Source organism: Panthera tigris, chromosome E1, assembly GCF_018350195.1.
Source record: "Panthera tigris isolate Pti1 chromosome E1, P.tigris_Pti1_mat1.1, whole genome shotgun sequence".
Classification (NCBI taxonomy): Eukaryota; Metazoa; Chordata; class Mammalia; order Carnivora; family Felidae; genus Panthera; species Panthera tigris.
The window spans coordinates 25928730-25942942 of NC_056673.1; the positions used below are offsets into that span (position 1 = coordinate 25928730).

At 48.4% G+C, this 14213-nt stretch overlaps 1 protein-coding gene across 8 annotated transcripts in view; it reads left to right on the plus strand.

Annotated features, from left to right (window-relative positions):
• The window catches only part of BCAS3 (BCAS3 microtubule associated cell migration factor), a 614170-nt gene that overhangs the window by 584725 nt on the left and 15232 nt on the right, over positions 1–14213 (plus strand). For all 8 annotated transcript variants that reach the window (XM_042966194.1, XM_042966193.1, XM_042966192.1 and 5 more), the window contains one exon: positions 4874–5041. In XM_042966194.1, the coding sequence (XP_042822128.1) occupies positions 4874–5041 (168 nt within the window). The remainder of the gene's footprint in view (positions 1–4873; positions 5042–14213) is intronic.

Sequence of the window (14213 nt, forward strand, 5' to 3'; positions counted from 1 at the left end):
CAGTCAGGCTTTATGAAACAGCACCCATTATAACTTGGGTAGTCACTCAAGGTTTCACGGAGCAGGTGAGACTTGAACTAAATCTTAGAAAATGCTGTGCAGAGAATAGCAGGCTGGGTGGCAGCCCTGAGGGGAGGGAGTCCCAGGAAGACTGAAAGCCCGTGCCCTTAAGCTACCTCACCTCTCTCCCTCAGACTCAGTGAAAGATAAATCTGTAAAGTGGTGACAGCTGCTGCTTCCCAGAGTTTTGTGAAGGACCATGAACTTATTTTTTATTTTTATTTTTTGGCTCACTGTGTATCCTCATACCTCAGTACAATGCTTGACTCATAATCGTAGTGGACACTAATCAATATTTGATGAACGTGTGAGTTAACTGAAATCGTAAAAGTAAGGGGGCTTTGCAAATAGCAGAACATTGCTTCCACAAAAGATCTTTGTTGCTAAGAATGTATATTTTGTGCTTTGAAAACGGCCTGCACTAAGTGTCCTTTCCCCTTGAAACTGACCCTTTCTCCCATAATGGGACGCAGAGGGCCCGCTCATCTGATGGAGTGTCTCTGGGCCAACCCGATGAATGATAGCGGTGCCGACAACACCGACAAGATGTGTGGTTGCCTGAGAGCGAGGAGGTGACCTCACTCTCTAAGGGCTTGGCCTCTTAACCCCAGCCCCTGCTGACACACACACACCTGCAACTCTCTCTCCCCAAGACTGGGATGGGAGAATGCAGGAGCTCCTTTGCTGTCCTCATCTGCACTGGCCGGGGTGGAAGGAAGGACAAGGGAGGGGGCTCTACTGGGATTCCTTCCAGCACAATAAGCAAGACCACTGATTGTATCCTCTCTGTGAGTTCTCAGGACAGTAGAAATGGTCCAATGCTCCTTTGCTGGATGCTTTTTGTATCCCCAGCCTCCTACCAACAGCATCCTAGTAATGCCCATGTTAAGAGAGAACATATTCGGGGCGCCTGGGTGGCTCGGTTGGTTGGGCGTCCAACTTCGGCTCAGGTCATGATCTTGCGCTTCGTGAGTTCGAGCCCCGCATCGGGCTCTGTGCCGACAGCTCGGAGCCTGGATCCTGCTTCGGATTCTGTGCCTCCTTCTCTCTCTGTCCCTCCCCTGCTCATGCTCTGTTTCTCTGTCTCTTAAAAATAAATAAACATTAAAAAAATTTTTTAAAAAAAAGAGAGAACATATTCTATCTTCTTTCACTGTTTTTTCCCTCCTGTGTACCATCCAACAGACAGGATAATTACCATGAGGATCATCATCATTACCATGATACTCCAAGGAAGCTGGGTTAGTTGGGAGTGGGAAAGATTTTTGTTTTAAGTTTATTTATTTATTTTGAGAGAGAGAGAGAGAGCACAGCGGAGGGGCAGAGAAGGGGGAGAGATAATCTCAAGCAGGCTCCACATTGTCAGCGCAGAGCCTGACTCGGGGCTCAAGCTCACGAACCATAAGATCATGACCTGAGCCAAAATCAAGAGTTGGATGCTTAAACGACTGAGCACCCAGCAGTGGGAAAGATTTTTTTAAAGGTATTGGTTGAAGGTGACAAGAGTTCTCAGAACAAGTTAGAAAAGACGAGGTGATTTCTCCATATGCAGAAGCAGCTCAGGGAAGCAATGTGTAAACTGATAGAATGAACTCCAAGGGAAGAATCAGGGGCCTGTGTTCCGGATCTGTCACTTAGAGACTTCCAGCATGCCATTTAATCTCTCTGAGCGTCCAGCTCCTCTCTCATAATTGGAGTAGTACCTGAACTGCCTCTCAGGATCATTGTGATAGTCAAAATTTATGATGATGCTTCCAGTGGTATAAAGTTGTACCTATTTGTTATTATTAACATATACATGAGCACACCCTTCCTGTGCAGAGCACTTACTATGTGCCAGGTGATTGTGCATTTATCTAATGGAATTCTCACAACAACCCTGTAGAATTGTATTGCTTTTCAGTTTGTACGGATGAGGTTTCAGAGGATCAGAAGAAATGTGTTAGAGCCTACATTTAGGTCCAGATCTGTTTCCATTCTCCACCAGCGCATGCTTCTTTCCTCCTGTGTGCTGTTGTTTTGTCCCTCAAACGCTACTGCTCCTCTGGCCTTTGCCATCTGTCACAGTCCAGGCCCACCCTCTTACCTGAACCTTTCTTGCTGTAACATCTTGCTGACTTATTTTGTTTTCTTCTCCTCTTGGCCCTGCTATATGCTTGGCCGCCCTGACCTCTAAGAGTAGCGTGTACGAACGCTGACTGAGTGCCTTTCTAAAGGCAGGCACGCTGCTCTTGGGAAGTGACAAAAGGAAAGGGCATTCCCCATTCCTGAGACAGGCTCTGAGACATGTCTGCCCATAAGAAAGCCGCCCCCGCCCCAGCCCTGAGAGTACAAGGAGCAGGAGTGTCCGTGTTTTATTATTAATTCCCTCAGCTGGAAATCACTAGGCGTACATGTCCCAGGCAGAGTCTTTGGAGAAACAATGATGCTGTAGCCCTTGCTGTTGTCAGTTAAGAGCGGGGCAGCACTAGAGGGGAACACAGGCTCCTGGCAGGAACCTTGCTTCACCTTTCATTCCTTCAAGGCAGGGTTGTTAGTTCTCCTTCAGAGATGGGAAAAGGAGATAGAGGGACTGGCCTAACATGACTTTGTGAGCGGGGAGGGGAATCAAAATCTTAGCTTCTGTCATCAGTCCCCGTGTGTCTTTAGGGACTGGGCACCTTTAAGTTGTTGCTAATGCTGGTCTGGTGTTGGCTCTGGGCTTGGCACTGCCAAGGCATGACTGCACAGTTCAGGCCCTTGGAGGGCTGACACTCGGAGCACCCTACCCCCACTACCAGTGCCTGGCTCTCCAGATCCATCCTGACCCTACTTGATGGGGAGAGAGGGTGGTACAGGGCAGCTCCCCATTCCTGGGTCCTACCTGACAAGCCGATTCCCAGCAACCCCGTCCCAAGGTGGGCCTCTTCTTGGGGAGATACATTTATAGATGTCTCCCATTCTCCCAGCACCAGAAATCTACCCAACAATTAGGCAAGAGATAAATCAAAGCCAAACTTGGCTGATGACATTCAGGAGCCAGTAGTGACCCTTGCCACACATATAAATCCCAGCCGGCTGGCCAAGGGCCTTTGTCTGGTCAGAAGAGCTCGGGATTATCTGGCCCTCTTTGCTGATGTATGGAGTCACCGGCTGTCGGAGTGTTTACTAACGGTTATCACCTCAATGCTTTGGCCATTATCAGAGGCAGGGCCGCCTGCCGGGGCCGGGGCTCGCACCCTCTCTATTACCACCTGTCATTGGTAGAGAGTGTGTGCTGACGCTGCCCAGTCCTGACCGCCTAGGAAAGATAGTTTCTGACGGCTGATCAAAGAGGAGAAGCAAGGCCTGATAAAAAGTGTGTGTTGTGCGTACTTTTAACTTTAGGAAACATTGGCATTTGCATTTTTTCCCCATCTTCCTGGTGCTGGCAGGAACCAAGCCCAATAAATGCAGTGGATTCAGTTACCTAATCACTGGGAAAATGGTATGTGCTTAAAGCAACAGAGCATGACGATAATCTCCTTCCAAGAGAGAGTAGATGAAATAAGCTTTCACAGAAGACTTGCTGTATAATAGAGTATAATAACTTAAATTTCGACTTTGAAGTGATCGTGCATGTAAAGTCTAATCTCAGCACTGAACAGAGCACCATGTACTTTTTGGAATTGGAGAGCAGCTTCAGATTAAGGAAAGATTTTTGCTGAAGATTCTGTCACCCAACTGGCATCCCCCAAGTGGTGCCCCAGTTGTACATATGTCCTTGGGCAGCCAGGAGACTATATGCAGTAGAGTAGAATGAATTCTGGATTGAGGCATCAGGTGATCTAAGTCCTTGAACCAAGTGTGTCACAAACTTGCTGTTGGATCTTGGGCCATTACTTCTCTGATTCTCAAATGTCAAATGAGGAGATTGTGCATAAGTTATAGAATATAGTGGTTTAGAAAGCTTTAACAAAATTTTTAAGCTATGTAACCCCTCTTTAAAATGAACTGTGGTGGGGGGTGCATGGGGGGCTCAGTCAGTTGAGCATCTGACTTTGGCTCAGGTCATAATCTCGCAGTTCATGGGTTCGAGCCCCACGTCATGCTCTTTGCTGTCAGCCTGTCAACACAGAGCCTGCTTCAGATCCTCTGTCCCCCTCTCCCCTCCTCCTCCCCCACTCATGGACTCTCTCTCTCTCTCTTTCAAAAATAAACATTAAAAAAAAGTGAACTGTTAAGGGAAGCCCTATTATGTCAAAGAAAAGTAGAGGTGTTGTGGTTGAACTTGGCAAGGAGGTTCTCTGCTCTTGACCTGTCTCTGAAGCAGTCCCTGAAGACTTCAGAGGACCCCTGTAGCCCCTAAGGAAACATTTTTTCAAAAACTTTTAATGTTTTTATTTATTTTTGAGAAAGAGAGAGAGAGACAGAACGCGAGTGGGGGAGTCAGAGAGAGAGGGAAACACAGAATCTGAAACAGGCTCCAGGCTCTGAGCTGTCAGCACAGAGCTGGACGCAGAGCTCAAACTCAAGAACCACAAGATCATGACTTGAGCCAAAGTCGACTCTTAACTAACTGAGCCACCCAGGGGTCCCCCTAAGGGAACATTTTAAAAACCACTAGCCCAGTGATGTGAAGGTCTTTTTCTGAATGTCTACACTCTCTGATCCACTGGCATGAGCTGCCTCATTCTGCCCTACACATGTTTCATGGTGTTCTCTCCTCCATCCAGCTTGTAGAGGAGCTGAAATGGGCCCTGGGTGGGGAGGGGAGCTGGTGGTGGGCAGCCAGAAGAACAGTCCGCTCTCTGAAAGCACGAACTCAATGTCAGATGTCCCATGTGTGCCACAGGTACCTTTGACCGGAGCGTGACCCTGCTAGAGGTGTGTGGGAGCTGGCCCGAGGGCTTCGGGCTACGGCACATGTCCTCCATGGAGCATACAGAGGAAGGCCTGCGGGAGCGGCTCGCCGATGCCATGGCAGAGTCACCAAGCCGGGACGTTGTGGGATCTGGAACAGGTAAAGGTGGCCTCACACTTCCAGCCTGACTTGGGCGTGACTGGCACATGTTGGTGTAGACTTTCTCTGGCAAGAGAGGGTATGTGTTTGTTTTAACCATGTGTTTCTTTAGTTAGCACTCTGATTGCCATTGTTTTTGAAGTTTCTGGTATCAGGAAAGCCTTGTGTAAAGGAGTTCCCAGTGGAACTGACTCCTCCTACATGGAAGAGTACCTAAAACATGCTGTCATGAACACAACTGTATTGTATGTGTGGCTCCCCGAAGGACATCTTCTCCAGGGGAAGGGACAACCATGGAGTCCCCAAGTTTTCAGCAGCCCTAAGACACTGAGTGTGAAGGCAGGACACGTTCTGTCATGCCTGAGGCTTCATAGATTAGCAAGTATCAGGGGGGCCTGCTGACCTGGAGAGAGCAAACATGAAGTAGGCAAGGCTGGTTTAAGCTCCCAGACTGCTTCTTCTTATGCTGCCTTTGCCCTCGCACTCTTGCCTGTGAGAGGGCCCAGGAGCTGGGGCCCAGGGCAGCTTCTCACACCAGAGAGCAGTCAGAAGAGCATCTTTCGAAGATGGGTGAGCCCTGTCCCAGCAGCAGGCATACACGTGCACACACCCACACATGTGTGCACGCACACACGTATACAACATGCAGTTAGGAAAGACCACAATTCTTGCATCTCCACACAATTACAATACAGCCTGCCTCTCCTTTTTTCCAAAGCGCCTCCTCATTCTAGATATCAGTGCTGCTAATGCCTGCTCTGGCCCACGTTTAGGCCCAAGAGAAAGACTGCACAACAGGCCTCTTCCCCACACCCTGAGGTCAACAGGAACTTCCTACTGGGTCATGCAGATCCTGGCTGTGGGCCCTCCTGCTCTTGCTTGCCCGAGGCCTCTCAAGACTGTTACTCTTGACCGCCAACGTTTCCGCCCTGCTCCACATGCCTACCTGGAAAGAGGATCCCAGCCAGGAGAAACTTACAACCGTGGGACAGGAATCAGAGTCAAAGCATTTTTGGCAGGTCTTGAAATGCCTGACGTCATCACACTTCTTCTCATTTCCATGCGGCTCCTCCCTCTCCCTCAGATAGTTGGCATTTGAGCCTTTCCCTCTCTTCTTCCCTCCCATTCAGTTCTCCTGCTCCTGCATGGAGAGGAGAGAGACCAAAGCACTCCCATCTCCACCTGCACAGCACCAGCTCTGGGCCTGCCCACAGTGCTTGTGCACTGACTGGCAAATGCACAGAGTGGAGGCACGAAGGGGAAAGAAGGTCTTTGTCTGGAGATAGAGAAGTACTTTACCAGGCTGTAGGAGACAGCTGTCTCTGAGGGCCAGCCCCCTTCCACATCCACTTCTTCCCTGGAAAGAGAGGAGGTGTGGATCTCGGAAGTGGCAACAAGCCATGTCCCATTCCGTCGCGCACACGCATGCACACACGTGTGCACACCAGCACTCCACCCCGACATCCAGCCCTCCGGTTTGTGGATAGCAGCCCGTTGTGCCATTGTTCTACCTGCATCTGGAGGTGAGGCACGGCTGTGCCATCTGCGGGGGCTCCGACCCCTTTTTCCTTGGAAGCCGGTGAAAGGGAGGAGGGCTTTTCCCTTTCTGAACCTCCTTGTAGCACCACCTTCCCTCCTGCCAGCCCCTGCTATGTAAACCAGGGCCTGGCGTCACCAGACTCACTCCCTGGGAGCCACCCTTGCAGGGAGCAGCTCCAGGGCAGCCCTCCTCAGACACCGCTTGGGGCCCCTCAGCACCAGCCAGCCAGCAGTTCTAAAGGTGCGTTCGGCCAGAGCTGGGGAACTTCAGCCTGGCACAAACAGTAACCTGAACAAAACTGGCAGCAATTCATCTGCTAGACAGCTGAGGGATTCAGGAGAGTCTTTGTAGCCTTAAGCAGGTTTGTGAAATAAAAAAAAAAAAAAAAAAAAAAGGAAGAAAAGAAACGAGAGAGGAAATTAAAACTGCATGACCCACCGGTCAGAAAATAGGAGATGCCCTTTTTGGGCAGAGGGATTTCATTTTCCTCCCCAAACCATCACCAAAAGGGATTCATTTGGTTTTCTTTGATCATATTAAATGTATCAATTTTTTTTAATCTGCCTCTATTTTAATGGTCAATAAGCAAAGCAGATATTATGGAAATTAGCTTGTTTCCCCCTGCCTTTGCCGAGAATCACTTTTCACATTTTGCAACTCCAGATGAAGTATCAGCTTGGTGGTTGAGCCCAGGGCCTTGGAAGGGCAGCCCAGCACACCCAGAAAGAGCCTAGGAAGTACGGTGTGACCGGGGAGAATTTCCAACAAGCCACCCTTTGCCATAGCAGCCTTTCCCTCTCTCTTTTCCCACAATCTTGCTTCTCTCAGTGGCTCATCGGATATACAGATAAGGTGACATTAAGTATTTGCCTGTGTTAGGTACTCTGAGGCACCCGAGATGATCAGTCCTGTAAAGCCTTCCAGCAGGCACTTTGTATAGTATAGCAACCACGACCGATGGCCTCTTTATCAAGGTATGAATGGAACATGCCCTGTGACCCCCAGCACCGAAACCCATCCTATAGCATGCCTATTATACAGGCTTAGCTAGTGACCTGCTGGGAATTGTTTCACAACCAGTCCTCCAAAGGGAAGCAGGAAAGCCCCGCTTTGTAGCATTTGAACATTTCTGTAGTATAAAAACTCACATTATGGCCAATTTCACACTATCAACACGGTGTCAGTAGGCTAGCTGAATTCCTGAACGTGTAACAGTCAGCTGGCTCCAGCACCCCACTGGCAAGCTGTACCGTGGGCAAATTAATTGTCCCCAAAAGTAAAGCAAAACCTTTTAAAGCCTTCCTGTTCAAAGAGTGGTCTTCGAACCATCTATACCTGGGGAGCTGGTTAGAAATGCGTAGACTCAGGCCCCACCCAGCCCTGCTGAGTCAACACCTGCATTTTAAACAAGAGCTCTATGCATGTTTGAGAAGGTCTGTTTTAAAACATGGATAACCTATGAGGCAGGTGTTAGTTCTGTCCTCCATGAGGTCTGCTGACCAATTAGTCTAATTAGGTCAGACGTGTGATCTGCAAATCCGCCCTAAAATAACTGGCTGAGTTGCTGTCTTGCAATATCATCACACCCCTTGTCCCTATAACCCTTCCATTGTCCCCATTCAGCAAAACTCCAAATCAAGGTCAGTCCAACTCCGCTCTTACCCTTACGTTGCTGAAGAAGAATCACAGATTGTTCAGATTAGCACCTCTACAAATTTCTGGCTCCTACTCTCCAGTGAGCCATGGGAGGCCTTCTCTGTTTTTCTAGTGCTCCTCCTCTTATTCTCAGTTGGTGCTCAGCAGAAACCAGCACCTAGAACAGTGTCTGGCACACAGTAGACATGCAGTAACTATTTACCGAATGAATGAATTCTACATTCAACCTAGATGTGAGCAGTTCTGCTGCTGTGGCTTCTGTTCCGGTTTCATTCTCCTGACAACTCCACAGATTTCTGGTCCCTCTAAGAGTTTGTTCTATTTTTTATATTTTCCCTCCATTTTTACTGTTTATTTCATACAGTGCATATGATCAGTCCATCATTTTTTTATGTTTATTATTTTTGAGAGAGAGAGAGAGAGCGAACATGAGTAGGGGAGGGGCAGAGAGAGAGGGAGACATAGAATCTGAAGCAGGAGCCAGGCTCTGAGCTGTCAGCATAGAGCCCGATGCGGGGCTTGAACTCACAAAGTGCAAGATCATGACCTGAGCTGAAGTTGGATGTTCAACCAACTGAGCCACCCTGGTGCTCCTCAGTCCATCTTTTTTTTTTTTTAATGTTTATTTATTTTTGAGAGAGAGACAGAGCATGAGCTGGGGAGGGGCAGAGAGAGAGAGAGAGGGAGACACAGAATCTGAAGCAGGCTCCAGGCTCTGAGCTATCAGAACAGATCCCAACGCAGGACTCAAACCCATGAGCCATGAGATCATGACCTGAGCTGAAGTCGGATGCTCAATCAACTGAGCCACCCAGGTGCCCGCCTCAGTCCATCATTTTGAAATCAGTCTCTTTCCTTCTGCATGGATAGTATTTCAAACTCCCCCATTCTCCTCAACTCTCTTAGCCCCACCATCTTGTCTCTCACTCTCAGTGAGAAAATAGTGGTCATTGTTCAAGAAATCTCTTGACTTAAAAAAAAAAAAAAGAAAAGAAAAGGGAGGGAGGGAAGAATCTCTTGCTTTCATGCACCCAGACCCTAACCATACTGTGACCACCTCATGCTCCCCCTGCCTGCAGAATTGCCCAACCACAACAGCTATTCTCCCTACAGTCACCACTGGTCACCACTTTACCTCAACACTGGCCTGTGAGCCTGGCCCTGCGATCTTGAGAGGCTTTCCTGTGGCTCCTGTTCTACCACACTCTCCCAGTTTTACTTCTGCCTCTGACTACTTCTCAGTCCCCTTTCTGGGTTTTCCTTCTCTGTTGGCCTTAAGTGTATTTCTCAAGGCACTATCTTGGCCCTCTTCCTTCTCCCTCACTCAGTACAAGGCAGTCTCCTCTGCTTCTGGGGCCTCAGATGCTATCCACAAACTGACTGTCTCCAAATAATCTCCAAGTTGGCTTTCTCTCTTGAACTCCAGAACCATTTATCCAGCCACCTACTGACATTTCCACATGTCCAATTCCTGAACTCCTCTCCCCCAACCCTGTCCTTCTCCAGGACCACCCCATATCACTGCATACAAAGCCCTTCATGACCAGTCACTGCCCTCTCTCCAGACCCCTCTCCTGTTGCTCTGCGCAAGCTCCAGCCAAGCTGGACTCCCTGGAGGGTCCCCAAGCACACATGCTCTCTCTGCCTGCCAGGCCCTTGCACATACTTCTCCTCCTGCCCGGAATGCCGTCTCCCACATCCCCTTCTCTCTCTATCACCCCCCCTCAAAATAACCTAATTCCTGCTTAGCAGACATTCCTTTCAATATTGCCTCTTCTAGAAAAATAGAATTTTTAAAATAAGCAAAACATGTACGTACTCCAATTGTTTTGAGTCTAGGTAACTTAATACCAAAAAAATCTTAATAAACACCTGGATACATATTAAGTGAATTTTCTCTTTAGACTTTAACTCTTTCCATCTTTAGCTAAACCTTGTCTTTCTTCTTTGCTCTCTCCCACGTCCAATAGCAAAAGCCCCAGGCCTCATTCACAAGTCCTGATCAGCTTGACACGTCTCTGTTTGCAGGCAGCCTCCTTTTGCTGCTGTTGACCCTCAAGAGCTCACTAAGTCAGCTCTCAAGGTCAAGAGGGACTGTCTCTTCCCCCTGACTGTGGCTTCCTGCAGTCCTGGGAACACTGTTTCACTCTCCTATACTATCACAGCACTAAAGGTAGGAAGGAGGCTCCATCTCTTTCTGTCTACCGTGTCTTCAGTGAATTCTGTTCTAGTCCAGAAACAGTTACTTTAGAGGATCACACTGTAGGCTCAGTCTTTGCCTCTTACCTTCTGTACATACATTTACTTCCTTACCAAACATGCAAAGCTTTCACAAAACAATATTATAAGCAATGCATTCTAGTACTTTCTATTTTCTTTTGTTTTTTTTAAGAATGTGGTCATGACCTACTAAACGGACTTCACAATACATCAATGAATTTCCATCTATAGCTTGGAAACCAATGCACTAGTATATTCTGCCAAATCCTCTGAGTTCTCCTATATGTATATTAATTACTCAGCAGAAAAGGCTCTAGGATTATTTTCAGCAAAAGCTCTTCCAAAGATTTGTTAGAAATTACTTTTACTTATTTAAAGGGCTTTGCCTTTTTTTCCTTCTTACATGAAAAGCACATTTTGAACATTGTACACAGTTGTTTTTTTTAACTTTTATTTATTTTTGAGACAGAGAGAGACAGAGCATGAACAGGGGAGGGGCAGAGAGACAGGGAGACACAGAATCTGAAATGGGCTCCAGGCTCTGAGCTGTCAGCACAGAGTCTGACACGGGGCTCGAACTCACGGACCGTGAGATCATGACCTGAGCCGAAGTCGGACGCTTAACCGACTGAGCCACCCAGGCGCCCCTGTACACAGTTTTTCAATGGTCAGAAGAAAGTTTCAGTAAGTTAATCAACAAATACCTGATGATCACCTATGTTTTACAAAAGAGGAACTAAGAGCACTGTGTATGTGTGTGTGTGTGTGTGTGTTTGTGTGTGTACACATGTGTGCACATGTGCACCCTCATGCTAATAACCATCTTTCATTTCAGGACTATAGAAATTAATGTAAATAATTAATGTTAGCCATTGTTAATGGAGTTGACCGGTTATGTACCCCACAACAAATAACCCAGAGCATTGGCCCTTCTATCCTTCCTCTAGGATTAGCTTTTCCAATGGGTCTTGAAACTCCTGCTCGCCCCACTGCTGACAGCTGAGAACAGTTTCATGCTAAGGCTGCATTTCCAGTGGGGGCCCTATTAGCCCTGTCCCACCTCAGGGTGCCACATGATCAGGGTGCCATCGGCAGACCACAATTGCGGGCATGGGGCAGTGAATTACTTCTGTTATCCTTTAGACGCTCCTACTCTCAGGCAAGTACTTTCATCCAGGTAACTTAGCCAGTTGCTTAGGTCCTTTCCTTTGCTTTACCTAATTGGGCCCTGGAATTTTTCTCCCGTTACAGTGCATTTACAAAATGCTTCTTGTGTCTCTCTCAACGACCTCCTTGGTGGGCCTGCACCTTCTTCCATGGTTGCAGTGGACAGGCAGGCTCTCTATAGACACCTGCTGGTTTCTCCACACTAGGCTGGGCACTGTGGGGAAGAGGTAAGGCATGGTTCCTACCCTCAGAGAGGTGAAAGCTCCAGAGGAGGCAACAGTGAACTGTGGGGGTGTTCCTCTCTGGCTCCTATCCCCACCTGCCCACTGGGGCCCACCTTACAGAGCTGGACCAAACAGAAGTCTAGACTGGTCCCCTGCCCATAGGCTGTGGTCTTTCTAGGATGTGAAGAGCAGGATGAACAGATGCCATGACTGTTGAGGGTGGGGAGAAAAGAGTAAGTCCCCAGAGACATAGGAGCACCCAGACATAGAGCCTAGTGCCATCGGCAGGCCACGAGCACCCTTGCTGAGGGTGGCAGGAAGCAGCCATTGGGACTGGGGGTGGCAGGTGGCTCCGGCAGTGGTGGCATTGTTGGTATTGCTATCTGTGCCTCAGTTCGGTGGCAGATTGCCTGTCCCTAGCTATTTTCCACTGGTAGGAAAGGCCAAATCTGAGAGTCCAACTACTGCCATTGGGAATAATTTTTTTTTTCTTTTCAGTGGCATTTAGAAACTCTCATCAAGGAATGGGGGAAGCCTGTGACCTTGGGCAAGTTTCTTTCCCATTCTTCTCTAGTCCCATGGGCGAGGGAAACCAGTAAATGCGGTAAATGTTTGCCCTCCATGTGTGTTGGGTCCTGGCCGCTGGACTGCTGTACTGAGCACTTTGTGTATGGCGTCTCACTTCCTCCTCTCAACAGTTAACAGCCACACCTCCCAAATGGCCTCGGTGTTCCAGACTCTATGCTAGCCACATAAATCACCAATACCACCAGGTAGACGTTCGTCTCTCCAACTCACAAGAGAGGAAAGATTAAAGATTTGAAGTCAGATCATAACTAAAAGATATAGGCTCAAAATGAGACGTCAAGGAAGTGCTGGAAGCCCAGCCTCTATAAAGTAGTGCAATTAGCTGAGCTGAGTTTTCTTCACTCTGGTGTTAGAATAGTTATTTCATTAAGGGTCTTTCCCATGGACAATAGCATTCTCAGGGGCAACCATGGTTATGGTGTTCTTGGTGTTCAGACCAAACCTCCTTACAGGGGTTTCCTGGACAGAGGACATTGTTCCGAGGGTGGAGGGAGGGCCTCTGAGACCGGGTGGTGGTGCTGCAGTCCTGGACAGATGTGCCTACACCCTTGCCTGCAGTTGAAGGTTGGGTTGGATCTCCCACACCTGTGGGTCCTACCTGTGACTCTCTGTCTGGGATTTCACACACAAGTAGTGGTTCCAAACCCACCCCCACCTGCAACTGTGAATGTTTATTTCTACCCCAGGTAAAGATAATGGGGGCCCTTTAGTGACCCATCAGCTGACTGGGCGTGCTTCTGTTCTCCATGGGTAACAATATTGGGCAAGGGTTATTTTAGTCATGGTTAGAGAACTGGAAATAAGGTTGCACATGTGTATGCAAATGATAAAAGTTGTTCATGAGAAAGATTTGTGAAATTGGAATCTACACAAAACAGAAGTAACTTTGTATAAACTTGACTCAGGAGATCTAGAGAAACAGGTCTGTTGAAATTGTTTCCATTGTATGCCATGCATTCACCTCGTCCACAAAGTAAGCAAGGCCGAGGTTTAGAAGCATCAGCTGCAACCTCACAAGAAGTGAATTAAGGCCCAGGAACATTAAATAATGAGACTGTGCTCACACTGCCCAAGAATTCAAAGAGACAGAGAGAGGGAGGGAGGGAGGGAGGAGAGGGGAGGGGAGGGAAAGGGAGGGGAGGGGAGGGGAGGGGAGGGGAGGGGAGGGGAGGGGAGGGGAGGGGAGGGGAGGGGAGAGGAGGGGAGAGGAGAGGAGAGGAGAGGAGAGGAGAGGAGAGGAGAGGAGAGGAGAGGAGAGGAGAGGAGAGGAGAGGAGAGGAGAGGAGAGGAGAGGAGAGGAGAGGAGAACAGGGAAGGGAAAGAAAAAAAAAAAGAGATAACTAGGAGGAATTTAAGATCCCATCAGTCTCACTTGGTCAGAGGGTATTTCAGTGACCCCCGACCCTTTACTCAGAATAAGAGGGGATCCCCAGAAGAGGAAGGGGTCTCTCACCTTCAGGGCCTGCTCTGTCTTCCTGTCTCCCTGTTTGCAAAGTGCCCAGGGCCCACATTCCAGCCTCGGCTCCTTTCTGTGAGATTTCAAGTCTTACCGTACTTCCTCACCTTCCTTTCCAACCTGATCTCCCCCTTGCTTGCTCACAGTAACCCCTTATTCGTATTTCTTCACCACCACCACCTTCGTGCAAACAAGCTCACCTGTCAAAACCATCCCATCATCTGCCACACATGTGCTGCTCACTCAGCTGTTAGAGTACCCTCCACCCTCCCTCTCTGCCCAGTCACTTTTTTAGACCAAACTCCGATCTCACCCCTCTGT